The following is a 20,680-nucleotide window of genomic DNA, read 5'->3' on the forward strand; positions in this document are numbered from 1 at the left end:
TAACATAGCCTCGTAGTTGATTACTTCTTGGAGGAGTAGTAGAGTGGGGTAATCTTGGCCCCCAAGATAAAAGAATTTTCAGCACAAATGTCTAGACAGGAAAGATCCAGTACTATTTGTGCTTGAATTGTTTTATTAAGTCACATGACATGCTTTCTATCAGAAAATGATGCAACTGTTTTCCCTCCGGCTTGAAACTAGTGTTTGCACCAACTCATCTACATATATTCCCCCATCTTTCCTGTGACCAAGAATCCTATGCTATAACCGGACTGGTCAGGTTCACAGCCAGGGAACGTGAGTAACGATGTGGAAATTCAATCCAAGCACTAAGCTTCAGTAATTCTATGATCTAGCCATTAATAATGGACATTGCCTTAAAGCTCAGGCATTCTGTAACTGTCTTCCTACCCCTCAAAAAATAGACAACTTTTAACATTTTATAAGACAAAACTGAAGGGTATAACTTTGTTTGTTAACCATTTTTAAAACATTTACAACTGCTCGTTTATTAACAATAAAAGAAAACATCATAGTGGTGGAAATTTTTTAATGAGAAATAAGATAACTTTATTCCACAAACAGAAAGAAGCAAAAGAAAAAAAAAAGCAAAAAAACAGGAAAATAGGGTAACTGGAGATTATAAATTCTATTCTCTTTTTTATGTGGTGAATTTGCTAACAATTGAGAATGACATCATCATACTGGATCTATAACATGTGAAATAAGAGTTTAATTAAGTTGGTGGCTATTTTATAAAGCCAGTACCTGGCACGTGGTAATCACTCAATAAATACTAGATAACGAAAGAATAAACAAAATCAATTTTTGACAACTGTGTTGTTTTGGTCATTTAGGTTTCTGTTTTCATTAAGAATTAATGTCTTAGAATGATGCTCTGTAATATATCAATACTGAATTTTGTTTGATTAAATCAAAATGATATCAGACTTAACCAAGAGTGTGTAGTACAGTAGCTGATTAAAATACATTGAATAAAAAAGTATTCAGGGCCGGCCCATTGGCTCAGGTGGTTGGAGCTCCGTACTCCTAACTCCAAAGGCTGCCGGTTCGATTCCCACATGGGCCGGTGGGCTCTCAACCACAAGGTTGACGGTTCCACTCCCGCAAGGGATGGTGGGCTGTGCCCACTGCAACTAGCAACAGCAACTGGACCTGGAGCTGAGATGCGCCCTACACAACTAAGACTGAAAAGACAACAACTTGAAACTGAACGGCACCCTCCACAGCTAAGATTGAAAGGACAACAACTTGACTTGGAATAAAGGCCTGGAAGCACACACTGTTCCCCAATAAAGTCCTGTTCCCCTTTCTCAACTAAAAAAAAAAGTATTCAATAAAAACATGTGGAAGTGCATTTTAGATGCTGTAGGCTCTTCCTTATTGGCCAAATAGTGTTATAGACTAGCATGCAGTATATAATGTGTGTACATATACCCCATGAGACTTTGAAATAAATATCTAATCTGAGATGGCTTTCTAAAAATTATCAATTACAACATTTTCAAAAACACACAGCTAAAGGCTTAGGAGTCCTTGTAGTGCTTTGAACGATCTAATTACTTTGCTTGGACAAAATCTCCCTGAGGGTACCATAGACCAAGTTGACTTTGTGCAAAGTGGAGGAGTGCCAGGGTAATATGCAGATCAACAACATTCAGGAAAGTGGCAGACATTTCAATTCACCAACCTTTCAACCTCTCTTTTTTCACCACCAAAAGCAGCCACTGTTCGAATGGATGAAATGACTTCATCAGCTACTGACCCTGCTTTGGCATAGGCCTTCAGTTCACGGTCAGTAAACTTGGAAACACTCTAAAACCCAAAAAAAGAAAATAAAATGTGAAGACCAGGTAATTCGGTTAAGTCAGTCTGTCACTCAGTGATACATTTAGGAGAGGACACAAGCGGCATGGTTTCATGCAAGACTAGATTCTCGCTGTAACAGCATTCACTGAGGAAATAATTTGGTCCAAGTTTGATCCATGTTAAGCCTCATCCACGGGTATTTGGTTGTTGACGTATCAAAATGACTACATTAAAAGTCAGCCTCCAAAACCCTCTCACAGAGTAAGTCCCAACTAGAGTATTCTGTGACACCACAGTGTTTCACTCATTACAGTAATGAAATTTTCAAGTCAAACCGTATCTCACTTCATTAGTACTGGTCAAAGGCCACTGCACATTTCACAGACAAAGATCAGAGGCAAAGACCAGAGGACAGTGCAGACATCATATTGGGTAGAATGCAGAACGAGAACGAGGTATCAATTAAAACATCTTCAAAAACACATAGCTAAAGGCTTAGGAGTCCTTGTAGTGCTTTGATCAATCTAATTACTCTGCTTGAACAAAATCTCCATGCAAAGGCCTGACGCTGCAGAGGGAACTCAATAGGAGAAAGCTTCAGATAAACATTACACTATGTTGACTCAACTATAAGGGCTCAACTAACTACTATCTTTACTTTTCACAAAAGGATATAAAAAGACATTGTACTTAATAATAAACAAGTTACTTTTTCTAAAAATGGACTAGGATCGAGTCCTAGTTAGAATTAACCAGCAAAAAAAAATCCCTGGCACAGATGAAGAAACAAGAAGGGGGAAAAAAGCAAATATTGTGGAAAATCAACTCACTCAGAAACTTAAAAAATACATAATACTTAGACTAAGAGAGTTTATCTTCCAAGTTTTTCCAAACATTTAGCTGTAAAACTCTTATCAAAATGTTAAAAAGAATTCTAAGACATAAAATAAGTACAAGTAGTATTTTATTACAACATATTTATTTCATAGGTGGTCCACATTTTATAAAATGTTTGTGAATTGAAAAGGGAACAGCAAGAAAAGTGAGGCTATTTTCATCAACAGTAACATTTGAGTGTTATGAATAACACTGCAGTTTTTACAGCAATTCTTTTCTGATTCATTTCAGAAATATGTGCTGGCAGTACAGTAATGAGAAAATTAAGTATTTGCGAATCTTATCAGTTTTTATGATAATGGCATATTAAATAATCTCAGGATACTTCAATTAAACTGATACAGGAGCTTAAAGATGTAGACTGGGAATGTCTATCAATGGCTCGTTTGTCAACGTAAGTATAAAAGACAGTCAAAGGCAAACAAAATTCCTAATAACTTCCAATATGCCATATAGCTCCCCTCCTTTTTTTTCTTCTGCTTTTGAATTGAACCTAGTGAAGATGCTTTTATCATTTTATACAAGCATACACAGGCTTGAATTCAAGAAGGAACCAGTGCAGAGCTACCACATTCCAAATCAATGACGCATTTACAAGAATTTGAAATATGGGCACTGACACAAGAAAACCATGCTCTATGCCTGTTTAAAACCAAGTTAACCAGGCTATGTTGTTGCTCTCCAACATGTTAAAACGCAACACAGGATCCATTTGAATGTATTACTCTATCCAGGGTTTAAAAAAAAAAAGATTAAATGTATTTGGAGGAGAAAAAGCTGAATCAAATGTTTGCAGAATCCCAGAAAACCCTCTGTGGAAATTGAGGCTTCCCTGGAATACAACTGGAAAGCAGTCAGTAGGAAAGACTGTTGTAAAGCTTGCATGATACAGTGGATTGGAAAACAATAAAAGCTAACATCTCTTTAGAAATGAATTCTGTGCCAGATGTCGTGCTCAGTGCAAACGGATTACGCCTTGAATCATCACAATGACTTTAGGAGGTGTTACCCTTATTTTTAAGACGAGGAAACTGAAGTTTTGACAGGTTTAAACGTACTTTTCTTGAGCCAGGTGGAAGAACCACGTGGTGACCTAGGTAAGGGGAATGAGCTCTTTTGCTATTGTCACTCTGTATTACCTGGGAAAACTTGGAGTAGTATAGTGAGTGGTTTGGAGAGACTATTTTGCTAGAAAGAAAAACATCATGGAAATTGGTACCTTTTGGATATAAGCTTTCCACTTGAATGCTACTCTCTTTTACAGCAAATTATTAGTGTGCCTGATCCCATGAACTGCTGTCTACCGTGTTTCCCCGAAAGTAAGACCTAGCCAGACAATCCGCTCTAACGCATCTTTTGGAGCAAAAATTAATATAAGACCCGGTTTTATATTACATTATATTATGTAAGACCCGGTTTTGTATTATAGTAAAATAAGATCGGGTCTTATATTAATTTTTGCTCCAAAAGACGCATTAGCGCTGATTGTCTGGCTCGGTAATGTGGCTGCTCCAAAAGATCTAATAATTTCTCAATCCTTCAGACTGAGTTTTGTAACTTGGGTGACCCAAAATTCCTACTCCTACACTTTCTCTTGGCATACATACCTGGGGAATGGAGACTTGACTAGGAAACTGCTTAGAATGGGTCAGGTAGCCTCTCTCTGAAACTGATCAATGGAATGGAAAACACAGCTGTGATTGCAGAAATCTCTTTCACGTGCTCGTTACGGACCTGGATATATTTGTTGGGCCTTTCTGAGGGGAGCATCTGCGCTGGGGACACCCTGGGAAGCAATAAGCATACTGGAGAGTGGGTGGAAATTTGGAGTCAGGCTCCCTTGACTTTGATCCTGTTCTGTCACTCACTATCTGCGCAGTCTGGGACAAGTTCCTTTACCTCTCGGAACCGCTGGTTCTTTTATTTAAAATCACATTAATACTTTATAAGATTGTCATAAAAGTTAGAGATAATGTATGTTAAGCATATAATGTATATGCCTCATAGTGCCTGGCAAAATAGTAAATACTCAATACATGTAGTTGTTATTATTTGTTTTCAATTACAATTGACAGTTAATATTATTTTATATTAGTTTCAGGTGTACAGCATAGTGGTTAAGTATTTATGTAATTTATGCAGTGATTTTCCCCCCCATTAGTCTAGTACTCACCCGGCACTATAAATAATTGTTGCAGCATTATTGATTATAGTCACTATGCTGTACTTAACATCCCTGTGACTATTTTGTAACTACCAATTTCTATTTCTTAATCCCTTCACCTTTTTCACCCAGCTCCCCAACACCCTTCCCTTCTGACAACCATCAGTTTTTTCTCTGTATCTATGAGTCTATTTCTGTTTTGTTTGTTCACTTATTTTGTTCTTTGGATTCTACATATAATTAAGATCATACGGTATTTGTCTTTCTCAGTCTGACTTATTTCACTTAGCATGATACCGTTTAGGTCCAAACATAGCTGTTATTATTAATACAATAATATTTATCATTATCTATCATTATCATTAATTCCTAATCTATCAAATGTTATTTGATACTGAGGAATAATCAATCAAAATATTGATACAGATACTGACTGAACACGCTCAAGACAAGGGACTCAAGCTTACATTTTTGGCTGTTTCTCAGAGCAAATGTCTTCTCATGGAGAGAAGTGAGAAGACATTCTTACCAGACCAATGATGGCTGCTCCAATCCCAATGAGAGGGCTGACAGAGATAATAACCAAGGTCAGTTTCCAACCCTGATAAAATCCCAGCAGGAACCCACCGATGCTCGTGGTCATGCGCTGAATGAAAATGGCCATTTGGTCGGCAATGGCATCATTGATTTTATTAATATCACTAGAAATGAGAGAGGCTTTGATCACTAAAACAGAATTCGGTCAGTTCAAATGTCTTACTGAGAAATCTCAGTTTTTCCCTTTTAAACACTCCCATCTCTGTATGCCATCACCCTTGGGAAACATAATTGACTCTCACATCTTGGGAAATTTGCTGCAGCTTGGGAGGCTATCAAGCCTGTCCTTTCATAGCCAAGTAAGTCTGTCCTTAACCCAGTTTTCCCAACTGGTGTCCATTAAACATTGGCAAAGGCTTTTGGAAATCATCCTATTTGTCTCTTTCTTTTTTATAAGTAATAGCCTTGGTCTGTCCTGACGAGCCCTTCTTTCCTTCTTTATACCTGCTGAGTCCTTTCAGCCTCATGATTCTACTCACATGCCACGTAATTCATAAAAACTTGTATAATTCCCCAGGAAGAAGTAATATTGTCCTCCCTGTGTTTCCAGAGTAATGTAATCAGTCTGTATATGGGTGTGTGTATATGCAATTATTGCATTCTGCTGATAGAAAGTATAGAGTAGTGGTTAAGAGCACAGACTCCAGAGCCAGATTCTGAATTTAAACACCAGCTTTTCTTGGGCAAGTTCTTTAACCTTTTGTGCCTCAGTTTCCTCATCTGTAAAGTGGGTATAATGACAGACTCTACCTCAAAGGGTAGTAATGAGGATTAGCTAATAATATATAAAACAGTGCTTAGGATATAGGAAGCAATTAATATGTGTCTGCTTTGATTATTTGCTTGCACCTTTTATTCTCCTACTAAGCTGTAAATTCCTTGAGATTAGGAGTTTTGTGGTTTCTCTTTGTGCCTTGCAGAGACTAAGTGCTCCAGAATATTGGTTAAATATAGTTACATTAAATTCACATTTCTGGGAACATCCCTATAGTGTCTTGTCCAGATGGAACAAACTGGATTTAGGACTTGATAGAAAAAAAGGACATTACCCAGAGATTAGAGAATTGTATTCTAGAAAATTTATGTATCTGTCCAAGGTCACAGTAATAATAGGCAGGATGAGTGCTGGAATCTAAGGGTCCCAACAATCAGTCTGCTTTCATCTTCACTACACTACACACTATCTTTCATCAGACTTCAAAGTTCAATTCAATAGGGTTCAACTAGTTCTAATTACTCAGGGCTTATTCAGAATTACTGAGAGGGCTGTTAATGACCCAAACTTTAGGTGTAAAGTGGATTTAAATCCAGTTTTTTTAGTTTGACTTTCTCAAACTATTATGGATATTTTTCTTTTTGTGTTTATGTGCAGAAATTATCTCAACAGACTAAGCACAATACTTTGTTCTAATCGTATTGTTTTTCTAATAGATACCTACATTGTGACATTCCTTCAATTTCTCTTTTTGGGGCCAAATAACCCTACTTTCTTTTAAACTCTGTTGTATAATACTTCATTTCTAATATTTGAATCAAGGGCCTACTAACAATATTGTAGTATTCTGGCTTTCAGTTTACAATGATCTTATTTGATAAAGCATTACCTATGAAAAAGCCATGCTACATACAAAAGCCCAATGTAAAAGACAAAAACAATAACTGAAAATGTTTCCAATTCTTATTTAACTTAGAAATAAGACTTTTATTACCCCAAAAAATCACACATACATTAAAATGTCCTACCAGCCACTTACTCAGAAAATCTTGTATTTAGCTCTCCCACTGAATTGCAGTCGAACCATCCTATTTCCATTCTCATTATTTTCCTAAAGTATAATTTTCTCATTTTCTGTACCTGACGAGCTGAGGCAATTACCCAAAAGCATATCTGTAAATGAAGCAAGGAATGTTTAGTTTTCCAATATTAAAAATAGCCATTAATTCCTTCTCTTTTCAGAAGCAAATACGTTCAGTACAACAGTTGAGGAAAAGAGGAAAGTAATTCACAAAAAGTGTCTTCCTAGGAACTAAGGTGTGAGTGCCGGCATCTGCTCCTCCACGTGGAGGTGAGCAGAGTAATTGCGAACAGGGAAGCAGAAGATTTGGATCTGAATCCAGCTCTGCTACTTTCAGACTTAACCTTATTGAGCTTCACTTTCCTTGTGTGTGAAATAAGGCTCACAGTGCCAAAAAGTAAATTATTGCTCTTAAATCTCTATTTCTGCATACCAATTTGGAATGAATTGTTCCCCCAAAAACCCTGCCACCAAACATTTATGCTTTGTTTTCAAGCTGTTGGCCTATGATTATCAGAGGAAGTAAGATAAAAATTATGTCATTAGCAGGGAATCTACTGAGCGTTCCCCCCAATCAAATAAAATAAGCCTGTCATTAAAATTCCCAGTGCCAGAATGGGAAAAACTAATGCAATTCCTTCTTTGTGAAATTCTTGAATGAATGGGAGGTGGAGACATTAATTTTTTTCTATAGAAGAAGGCAAAAGATGAAATATTTTTCTTCCTTAATAAACGTTAAGTAACTCCAGGCCCTTCCATGGCTTAAATCTAGAATATGCTCTAGATTCAGTCTACGGAATTTGGGTTGGAATTCAGTTTGATGAGACTTTAGGAATGAAAGAGAAAAAGAAAATGAAATTTGCTTTCCTCCAACTCTCCATGCCCAGCTTTCTCCAAACCACTCATGTTCCCTCTACAAATACACCCATCCTGTCTATTTCTCAGTTTAGAAGAGAGGGTAAAGTGGGGAGTGCAGGGAAGAACAGGACATTGAAACTAAAAGTTTATTCTCCATCTCTCCATCAATCGTAACTGCTTATATTCTCCTCCACAATTGAGAGAAAAAAATCCTTCCTATTCTCTCATTTCCCACAAAATAAGTCTGAGGTCTTCAGGACTTCTGAATAACTTAAAAGTTAAAGAGTACACTTTGCATTTCTTTGAATGTCTTTGAACACAAATGTTGATCAAGAAATAAAGCAGAGGTGCTACTAACTTGAAAATATCCTGTGATAAGTACTGCGACAGCGGTTCCAGCATAGTAACTGGCAAATTTGATCATTTCACTTTCAATGTCCAGCAACCTTCAAAAGAAGGGAAAAAGTGTTAAGACTCACAAGGGATCAAGCTGCCAAGAATCACATTTGTGGGTACAGAGGAATTTAAAATATATGTATATGTTTCTATTAAATATGGGTAAGGAATTTTATCTGTGTAGAATTATAATCAATCCAACCAAATCCCTACATAGATTTCATGGTACCGGTCACAGAAAAGAGGCCCACCCCCTTCATTTTTACAGGCAGAGACGCTGTGAAACAATCAATTGGCAGTTGCTGGAAGCCAGAGGACCCTAGATGGCCACCCAATGCTCTGTTTACGGAGTTCCCTTCACTCATGCTCGTTATGCGTTTTGTTTTATTGCCATCTTGAACTATTATTTAATAACTTTATTGAATATATTTATATTGAATATATTACATATAAATATATATTACATATACTTATTTTTATTTGTTTGTCTTTCTAGTAAATTAAGCTGCTTGCTCACACTGCCTGAAGCCTGGTATAATAACTTCCACATAGTAGGTATTCAATAAATGTTTCTTGAATTTGCTTTGCCTTTCAAAATACCAATGAGGAAGAGAAATAACTGCCTTGGTCAACCCTCTGACAATCTCCAAACCAGCTAGTATGTCTGTGTTCAGCACATTCCCAGTGTTTCGTGATGATTTAAGGGAACCCCAAGAATAAACATGACCTAGAAAATCATCAACTTACATATCTATATCTATATATATAGATATAGATATGTTTATATCTATATATATATATGTATATCTATCTATATATCTATATCTATATATGTGTGTGTATTCACAATTCGAGGCTTTTACAAAAACTAAGTATCTCTGTATACAGTGTATAATCTACTATTATGAGTAAAGCTATCTAATGTATAAATGAGTCCATACTCTTAGTTTTCTATTTGTGAAATGAAATTTGGGTGCCCCAAAACAAATCTATGAGCGTTTGTCAAAAAGATTTTCCTAGACTTCCTATGGAACATAGGAACTCAAAGCAGAGGTGGTAAATCACCTGTCATGAAAAACACAGAACAAAGAGGGGAAAGAGATGGCAATTAGAGGGAAAGGAAAGAGATATTTTACAAATTATTAATACATAAGGATTCTTACCTTGCTTTTTATTTAAAAAATAAAATAAATGCACCATAAAGTTGAGTCCCTCGATTTACACCCCAAGGTTTCCAATTTACTAAAGCCATAGGTTTTTCATTTAAAACACCTAGGAGATCTGTATGGCAAGGTGCATTGCTTCCTAAGGAGTTTTTCTTTCAGTGGCTGTCATGCACTGTAGTGGTAGTCCTGACACTAGAGTGAACATCGGCGCCAATTCTAATGTGAGCATCACAAGCTGGCAGAAGTGTTTCTGGGTCCCAGTTTTAGCGTGTGGGAGGCTCTGTATTCCTTAACGCATGGGACACTGACCTATGGACAAACGGCTTATCCCTGGTTAAAGTCGCTAGAACGTCCACATGCTACGGTAGCATATGGTCAGAATGGCGAGATCTTCATTTCAGAGACTCCACAATTTTTTTCCACCCAGGGAGCTATTTTTGTTTGTTTGTTTGTTTGTTTTATTTTTAATTAACTTTCTATTTTGAGATTAAGTGTAGATTTAGTTGCAACTGTGAGAAATAGTACTGCGAGCTTTTGTATGCCTTGTATCCAGTTTTCCCCCAGTGGTAACGTCTTGCCAAACTATAGGACAATATTGCAATCAGGATGTTGACATCTGATCAAGATCAGAAGTTCTCATCACCACAAGATTCCTCATGTTGCTTTTTTATATCTACACATACTTTCATCTAGCCCCTACTCTTCCTTTAACCCCTGATTACCACTAATTTGTCCTCTATTGATATAGTTCTATCATTTGAAGAATGCTGTATGAATGGAATATCACACAGCATATAACTTTTGGGATTGGCTTTTTTCACTCAGCATAATTCTTTCAAGTTTGACTAGTAGTTCATTCCTTTTTATTGTTAAGTAGTATTTCATGGTATAGATGGATCACAGTTTAATGACTCACCCATTGAAGAATGTCTGGGTTGTTTCTAGTTTTTGTCTATCATAAATAAAGCTTCTGTAAACCTTTGTGTACAAGTTTTTATGTGAACATATGTTTGCATTTTTCTGGGATAAATCTCCAAGAGTAGAATTTCTGGGTCATATAATAATTTGTGACCATTATGACAATTAAAAAATTTTAATTTTGATGAAGTCAAATTTATCGATTTTTCCCTATAGATTGTTTTTGGTGGCAGGAACAAGAGCTTTCTCTAGTCACAGACCTGAAAATGGTTTTACATGTATTTTTCAAAAATTTCATACTTTATTTTTTACACTTAAATTTATAATCCATTTCGAGCTAATTTCTGTGTAGGTTCGTTTTTTGCCTATGAATATGAAATTACTTCAGCACTATTTGATAAAACTTCATCTTTCCTCCATTTAATTGCTTTTCCACCTTTGTCAAGCATCAGTTAGACATATTGCTTGAGTCTATTTATGAGTTCTCTAGTCACTCCTCAGTCAATACCACACAACCATGATTGCTGTAGCTACATAATATGTCTTGAAATTGGGTAGATTGTTTCCTCACACTTTATTCTTCTTTTTCAAAATTATTTTAGATTTTCTAGTTCTTTTGCCTTGTCATGTAAATTTTAGAGTAACCCTGTCTACATCTACAAAATATCTTGATTTTGATAGGAATTGTATTAAATCTGTATGTCAATTTGGGGGAGTCGACATCTTTACTATATTGAATTTTCCAATTGATTAACACGGTATGTCTCTCCATTTATTTAGGTCTTTGATTTCTTTCATCAGCAGTTTGCAGTTTCCAGCCTACAAGTCCTATACATGTTTTGCTAGATTTATACATAAAAATTTTAAGCAGTTGTAAATGGCATTATATTTTGCATTTTGGTAACCACATGTTTGTTGCTAGCATATAGAAATAATATTGAATTTTGTAATGTGCATCTGTGACTTTGCTGATCTTACTGGTTCTAGGAGATTTTTATAGATTCTTTGGGATTTTCTGTGTTGAAAAATCATGTCATCTGCCTAAGGCAAACTAGACTATAACTCTGACAAACCCAGTGTGTATAGTAAACTGTTACACACACACACATACACACACACACACACACAGATCATGTCATCTGCCAATAGTGATGATTATATTTCTTCCTTTACATCTTTAAATTTTGTAATTATAGTAGAAAAACACGTAACATAAATTTTACCATCTTAATCATTTTTAAGTGTACCAGTCAGTAGTGTTAAGTATTATATCAGCATTCCTTTTATTTCCTTTTCTTCCTTATTGCACAGACTAGAACTTCAAGCACTGTGTTAAATAATAATAGCGAGAGCATATATCCTTTCCTTGTTGCCAGTCTTAGGGAGAGATACCCAATTTTTCACTATTAAGTATAATGCCAGCTGTTGAATTTTTGTAGATGCTCTTTTTTAAATTGAGGAAGATCCTTCTACTGCTGGTGCTCTAAGAGTTTTTATCATGGATGGATATTAAATTTTTCAAATGCTTTTTCTGCATCTGTGGAGATGATCATGTGGTTTTCTTTATTAGCCTGTTACCATGATAGATTACATTGACTGTTTTTCAAATATTGAACCAGCTTTGCTTTTCTAGAATATACTCAATGTGGTTATGGTGTGTAAATCTTTTTGTATCTTGCTGAATTCTATTTGCTAATATTTTGTTAAGATTTTGCATCTATATTCAGGAGGAATAGTAACCTGTAGGTTTCTTTTTTGTCATATTTTTATCTGGTTTTGGTGTCAGGGTAATATTAGCTTCATAAAACAAATTGGGATGTGTTCCCTCCTATTATTTGGCAAATAATGTATAAAATTGGTGTTATTCTTCTTTAGACATTAGAGAGAATTCTACCATGAAGACTTATATCTTATTTGGTGAGCTGTAGTAGTTTGTGTTTTCAAGCAATAGGTTCATTTCTCTAAGTTGTCAAATTTAAGTGTGCAGACCTGTTTATAGTAGTTCTTTGTTATCCTTTACATGTCTGCAAGGTCTGCACTGATCTCACCTTTCACTCGTAATATTGGTAATTTTATCTTCTCTCTTTTTTCTTTGTCAGTCTTGCTAAAGGTTTGTCAATTTCATTGACATTTTCAAAGAATCAACTCTTTGTTTTATTGCCTTCCTGGATTTTTTTTCTGTTTTTTTTTTTTTTTTGTCTTTATTATACCCTCTCATCTGCTTCCTGTGGATTTATTTTGCTTTTTTTTTTTTCTGGGTTCTGAGTTGGGACCATAGATGATTAATTTGAGACATTTCCTCTTTTTTAATGTATGTATTTAGTGCTATAAAATTTCCTCTCAACACTAATTTAGGTGTGTTTCACAAATTTTGATATTTTGTGTTTTCCTTTTCATTCATTTCAGTTCAATTTTTAGAAATTTTCCCTGGAGACTTCCTCTTTGACCCAAGGGTTATTTAGAAGTATATATTATTTCCAATCATTTGGGGTCTTTCCTGCTATCTTTCTGTTATATATTTCTACTATGTTGGTGCAAAAGAAATTGCGGTTTAAAAGGCTAAAAATAATTGCAAAAACTGCAATTACTTTTGCAACAACCTAATAGCTTGATTCCATCATAGTCAGAGAACCCACTCTGTATTACTTCAATTTTACATTTGTTGAGGTTTGTTTTATGGCCCAGGGCATGGTCTGTCTTGGTATATGCTCTATAGGCACTTGAAAAGAATGTGTATCCTACAGTTATTGGGTGGCGTGTCCTATTAACGTTGATTAGGTCATGTTGGTCACTGGTATTGAGTTTTTCTATATCTTTGCTGATTTTAAGTCCCATGTTTTATCAATAGTTGAAAGATATGTATTTAAGTCTTTACTATGATTTTAGATTTGTCTATTTTTCCTTTCAGTTATGTAAGTTTTTACTTCACATATTTTGCATCTCTGTTGCTTGATGTATACACATTTCAGATTGTTATGTCTTCCTGGTGGACTGACCTTTTTATCATTGTATAATGACCCTCTTTGTGTCTGCTAATTTTCTTTGTTCTGAAGTCTACTTTATCTAATATCAATATAGCTTCTTTCTTTTAATTAATGTTTGCATGATAAAACTTCTTTCATTCTTTTTTTTAACCTGCCTATATTATTATAATTAAAGTGAGTTTCCTGTAGACAGCATATAGCTGGTGATGTTTTAAAATATGTTCTGCCAATCTCTCACTCATGGTCTTAGCTGGTATATTTAGACCATTTAAATTTAATCTAAATATTGATATGTTAGAGCTCAAGTATGTTATTTTAATCTTTTGTTTTCTATTTGTTCTTTCTTTTTTATTTCTCTGTTTCTTTTCTCATGCTTTCTTATGGGATAGTCAAACATTTCTTAGAATTCAGTTTTGATTTATCTATAGTGTTTTTAAGTGTATATCATTGCATAGCTTTGTTAGTGGTTGCTCTAGAAATTACATTATAAGTATGTCACTTACTATAGTCTGGTGTTGTCATTTTACCAGTTTGAACAAAGTACAGAAATATTACCTCCCTTCATATACCTTTACTGTCTCCTGTTAGTAATATAATTGTCTTTACTATTTGCAAATTATACACGTCAGACAGTGTTATAATAGGACCATTTCAGATAGTGTTATAGTTTTCCCCCATCAAACATAATTTAGAAAACTCAAGAGGAGGAAAGTCTATTGTATTTATGCATGGTTTTGCTTACTATGTTCTTCCTTTCTGATGGCCAAGATTTCTTCTTTTATTGTTTTCTTTCTGTTTAAAGAACTTCTTTTAGCCATTCTATAAGTGTAAGTCAGCTGGCAATAAATTTTCTTCATTTCCTTTATCTGTGAATGTCTTGATTTCCCCTTCCATGGGGGTGGTAGTGAATGTCCTGACTCTCTGACCCCACCTAGAAGGTAGGGGGAGAGAGGCCTCATCACAGTGGGCTATGGTTCTTGTCTCCATATGTTCTCCACTGATACCACAGGTGTGGGGAGGGGAGAAATGGGAGAGACACAATAAGGACTGATTACCACTTGGCAAGGGTGGAAGTCTGGGCTCTGAATTCAACATTTGCTGCCATGGGTGAGAGTGAGGTTACATTTTTTTCCCTCTCTCTCTGTGCTGTTTGTCTGGAGAAGAGTAGTTATTGTCTAAAAGTTTTCTGTTAGGCTTCCTTTTTCTGGTCCATTATCTAGAGAAAACAGGATTTGGGAGGAATATTTTTTGTTCTATGCTCATTGGTGTTTCTAGGTTGCCAGCTTCCCCAGCATCCAATCTGGTATTTATGAAGCTTAAAGAAAACTAGGGAACTTGCAACCATGTCATTACTTCAGTTGTGAGAGCTCTAGTCATTCTGCCTACTTTTCTCCACTTTTCAGAGTATTATGATCATTTTATATGTAATGGATTAAACAATCCAATCAAAAGGTAGAGATTGTAAAACTGGGTTAAAAAACTAACTAACTAACTGAAAAAACCAACAAGTTCCTTTTTATCATTGTATAGGCTATAGGAGACACATTTTAGATTCAAAGATACAAACAAGTTGAAAGTAGAAAAGATGGGAAAAGATGCATCATAGAAAAGAGAAACCATAAGAAAACAGGAGGGGCTATACTAATATTAGACAAACCAAATTCTAAAAATTGTTGTTAGAGATAAATACCATTTTATAACGATAAAAGAGTCAATCTATCAGGAAATGATAACAATTGTACACATATATTCACTTAACAACACAATCCCAAAATACATGAAACAAAGTCTGACAGGTTCAAGGGAAAAAAATAGTCAACAATAATAGTCAGTGACTACTATAATTCCACAATTGTAGTATTGGATAGAACAACGAGGTAGAAGATTAACAGAAATAGAAGACTTGAACAGCATTATAAACCAACTGGACATTACAGAGATCTTTAGAAATCTCCATCTAATAACATCAGAATACGTATTTATTTCAAATGTACATGGAACACTCTCCAAGATAGACACATGCTAGGCCATAAAATAAGCTTCAATAAATTTAAAAGGATTAAAATAATACCAAGTTTGTTGTATGATCAAAATGAAATGAAAATAGAAATTGGCAAAAATTGGGGCAATTTTGCAAATATGTAGAAATAAAATAATATACTCAGAAGTAACTCACCAGTAAAAAAAAAAAAAAAAAATCACCAGAGGAACTAGAAAATATATTGAGATGAATGAAAATGAAAACATAATATACAAAACTTATGAAATGCAGCTAACGCAGTTCTTAGAGAGAAATTTATTGCTCTAATTGCTCATATTTAAAAAAAACTTAAATCAATAATTTAATGTCTCATCTTAAGACACTGGAAAAGAAGAGAAAACTAATCCTAAAATAAGCAGAAGGACAGAAATAGTACAGATCAGAACAAAAGCAAATGAAATAGAGAATAGAAAAACAATACAGAAAATACAGAGAATAAAGCCAAAGTTGATTCTTCACAAAGATAAACAAAATCAATAAACCTTTAGCTAGACTGACTAAGAAAAAAAAATAGAGTTTTAAATTGTTAAAATCAGAAATGAAAGATGGACCTTACTACTGATTTTACAGCAATAAAAAAATAATTATAAAACAAATACTTTAAACAACTGTATGCCAACAAGTTAGATAACTTATATGAAATGCATAAATACCTAGAAAGCACAAAATTACTGAAACTAATTCAAAAAGAAATAAGATATCTGACCTGATTTATAACAGGTAAAGAATCAGTATTTTTGAATCAGTATTCAAAACCTTTCAAAAAAGTCAAGCTCAGGATTGGATTGCTTCATTGATAAATTCTAACAAATATTGTGTTTCTCTGAAAATAAGACCTAACTGGACCATAAGCTCTAATGCGTCTTTTGGAGCAAAAATTAATATAAGATCTGGTTTTATTTTACTATGAGACCGGGTCATTAATATAATATAATATAATATGATATAATATGATATCATGTGATATCACGTGATATCATGTAATATAATAATATAATATAATACAAAGTACCAGGTCTTATATTAATTTTTGCTCCAAAAGACGCATTAGAGCTGATGGTCCAGCTAGGTCTTATTTTCGGGGGAACACAGTATTGATAGAATTACTGCCAATTCTTCACAAACTTTTCCAAAAAGGTAAAAGAGAAGAAAACACTTCTCAACTCATTCTATGAGGCCATTATTACTGGATACCAAAAGCAGACAAAGACACTACAAGGGAAAAAGAAATACAGGTCAATATCTCTTATGGATATAGACACAAAAATCCTCAACTAAGTACTAGCAAATCAAATTCAGCAGCATATTAAAAATATTATACATCATGGCCAAATAGATTTACCCAGGAATACAAGGGTGTTTGAACATAGGAAAATCAATCAATGTAATATACCATATTAATATTAAAATAGACAAAAAAACACATGATCATCTTAATAGATTCAGAAGAAACATTTGACAAAATTTGACACCCCTTAATGTTAAAAACACTCAACAAACTAGGAATAGAATGGAATTTCCTCCTCACAAAGGGCATCTATGAAAATCTCACAACTAACATAATACTCATTGGTAAAAGACAGAATGTTTTCCTCCTAAGATGACAAACAAGACAAAGAATGTGTACACTTACCACTTTTATTCAACATTGAACTGGAGGTTTGGTCATAGTAATTAGTCAAGAAAATGAAATAAAAGTTATCCGGATTGGAAAGGAAGAAGTACCAAAATTTCTATTTGCAGATGACTTGCCATTGTATGGAAAATCAGATTCCACTAAAAACCCATTAGAACTAATAAATAGTGCAGCAAGGCAAGGTGTAGGATAAAAGATCAACATGTGAAAATAATTGTATTTCTGTACAGTAGCAATGAGCAAACTGAAAATGCAATTAAGATAACAATTCTATTTACAATATCATCAAAAAGAATAAAATACTTAACAATAAATTGAACAAACAAAAGTGCAAAATTTATATTCTGAAACGTACAAAGCATTGTTGAAAGAAATTAAGGAAGACCTGAATATATGGAAAGACATTCCATGTTCATGGATCAAAAGCCTTAATTTTATTAAGATGGCAATATTCCCCAAATTGGTCTACAGATACCATACAATCCCTATCAAAATCCCAGCTCACTTCTTTGTAGAAATTAAAGAAACTGATCTTTAAATTCATATGAAAATCCAAGAGATCCAGAATACCCAAAACAATCTTGAAAAAGAACAACGTTATTATAGCAGACTCACTTTCTAATTTCAAAACTTACCATACAACTACAATAATTGAAACTGTATTTATTGGCATAAAGACAGACATATAGAATAGTAGAATTGAGGGTCCAGAAACAAACCCTCACATTTATGGTAAATTGATTTTGACAAGGGTTCTGAGACTATTCAATGGGAAAAGCATAGTCTTTTGAACAAATGATGCTGGAAAAACTGTCTATCCCCATGGAAAAAGTTGGATCCCTAACTCACACCATATTCAAAAGTTTACTCAAAGTGGAGCATAAGCCTAAATAGAAGAGCAAAACTCTTAAAAATCTTACATGAAACATAGGTATGAATCTTCATGTCCTTGGATTTGGCATTGGTTTCTTAGATATGACACCAAAATCACAAGCAACATAAGAAAATATAAAGAAAATATACAACAAAAGAAAATGTACAACAATAAAATTAAAAACTTTAGTACTTCAAAAATCATCATGAAGAGAGTGAAAAGTCAACCAAAGAATGAGAGAAAAATTTTTGCAAGCCATATATTTGATGAGACTTATGTTTAGAATACATAAGAACACTTATAACTCAATAATAAAAAGACATATAACCGAATTTTTAACTGAGCAAATGATATGAATAGATATTTCTTCAAAGCAAATGTACAAATAGCCAATAACCACCTAAAAAGATCCTCAACACCAGTAGCCATCACCATTAGCCATGCATATCAAAACCAAAATGAGATACCACTTTGCACTCACAAGTACGGCTATTGTATTAGTCTCCTTTGGCTGCTGGAACAAATTACCACAAAATTGGTGTCTTAAGACAAGAGAAATTTATTTTCTCATGTTTCATGAGGCCGGAAGTCTAAAATCAGCTTCACTGGGCCAAAATTAAGGCGTTGACAAGGTTGTGCTACCTCTAAAAACTCTAGTGCAGAATCTATTTCTTGCCTCTTCCAGCTTCTGTTAGCTGCTGATATTCCTTGGCTTGTGACATCACTTCAATCTTCTCCTTTATACTCATTTTGCCTCTCCTCTCTAGTTAAATCTCCCTCTGCCTCCCTTTTAGTAACTTTAGGACACTTGTGATTGCTTTTAGGGCCCATCCCAAGATCTTTAACTTAATCACATCTGCATAGACTCTTTTTGTCACATAAGGTAATATTTATAGATTCCAAGAATTAGGACCTAGATATTTTCGGGGGCCATTATTCAGCCTGCTAGAGCTACAATCAAAATATAGATAACAACAAGTGTTGGTTAGGATGTGAAGATACTGTACCTCCCATACACTGTTAGACAGAATGTAAAATGGTACAGTCCCTTTGAAAAACAGTCTGGCCTAACAATTGTCACCCCAATAAATTTAATTAAAAAAAAAAAAAAAGAAAAACAGTCTGGCAGTTCCTCAAATGATTAAACATATAGTTACCATATGACCCAGCAATTCTACTCCTAGCAATTCCTAGGTATATACTCAAGAGAAATAAAAACACAGGTCCACACAAAACCTTATGAAAAAATGGTTATAGCAGCATCATTTGTAATAACCAAAATATGAAAACAGTCTAAATGTCCATCAACTGATAAATGAATAAAATGTAGTATATCCATTCAAAGAAATATTATTCAGCAATAAAAAAGAAGTGAATTACTAATTCATGATACAACATAGATGAGCCTTGAAAATGTTACACTAAGTTAAATAAGATAGTCAAAAAGGACCATATACTGTATAATTCCATTTATCTGAAATATTCAGAATAGGCAACTCTACAGTGACATAAAATGGATTAGTAGTTGTCTAGGGCTGAGGGCAATGGGGAATTAGAGAATGACAGCTAAAGTGGATAGGGTTTCTTTTTTGTGGTAATGAAAATGTTCTAAAATTAATTGTGGTGATGGATGTACAACTCTGTGAATATAATAGAAACCACTGATCTGTACACATTAAATGGGTGAATTATATGGTATGTGAATTGTATCTCAATAAAGTTATTTTTTAAAAGTGTGTGGTCTTAAAGAGTCTTACTTCAAAAAAGAGTCCTTGAATGCATAAGCTACATGTACATTGCTAAGAAAATAGACTGAAATCTGAGAGAAATACAGGCTCAGATTTCTACTTTGATGCATCCGTATGTGGTACAAATAAAAACATGAGCTTCCCAATGGCTATGGTAGTCAGCCTCCAAGGAGCCCCTAATGATTCTTATCTCCTGGTATTCATACTCTTGTGTAGTCCCCTCCCAAATTGTACCAGGGCTGGTCTGTGTAACCAATTGAATATGGCAGAAATGATGGTATGTCACAAGACTGCAGCTTCCATTTGAGTGTTTACCCTTTAACTGGATAAAAGTAAACTGCCTTGTGATATTGGGACTTCCTCTTTTTTCATCTTCTTTCATTCTTTTACCTTATCGTTTGACTGCTCTGAGCAAATAAATTCTGATCAGCTTATCAAGAGGCCTAATGTTCTGTAATCCTTTTCAGTATTATTCACTAAGAGCCATTTGAAAGGCTTTTTCTTATAAATTCCATTCAATGGATTACAACTGATGTGTGGAAACCAGTATTATGAAAGAGAAAACCCAGCTCTTACCACTACACATGCATGCTTATGTTGATAAAATCTTTCAGTTGCCCCTGCATAGTCCAAAACTAATACACATATTATACAGAGTGGAGAAATTGTACTTTTAGTGATATTTTTTTTTTCAAGAACGAAAGTTGTGAAAGAGTTGGGTAATTTTGGAGGCATATTAACTACTTACAGGAAGAAAAATGTACTCTCCTTTCTC

The 20,680-nt window shown here is 34.5% G+C and overlaps 1 protein-coding gene across 1 annotated transcript in view; it reads right to left on the reverse strand.

Moving 5' to 3' along the window:
- ABCB11 (ATP binding cassette subfamily B member 11) overlaps positions 1-5,586 on the reverse strand; it is a 56,430-nt gene extending 50,844 nt beyond the window's left edge. Inside the window, exons 1-2 of the mRNA XM_081051571.1 lie at positions 5,421-5,586; positions 1,712-1,836 (exon numbers count right to left, since the gene is read on the reverse strand). Of these exons, the coding sequence (XP_080907697.1) occupies positions 1,712-1,836; positions 5,421-5,555 (260 nt within the window). The 5' untranslated portion in view covers positions 5,556-5,586. The remainder of the gene's footprint in view (positions 1-1,711; positions 1,837-5,420) is intronic.
- Positions 5,587-20,680: the final 15,094 nt, after the last annotated feature.

The sequence above is a fragment of the Rhinolophus hipposideros genome, assembly GCF_964194185.1.
Source record: "Rhinolophus hipposideros genome assembly, chromosome: 6".
Classification (NCBI taxonomy): domain Eukaryota; kingdom Metazoa; phylum Chordata; class Mammalia; order Chiroptera; family Rhinolophidae; genus Rhinolophus; species Rhinolophus hipposideros.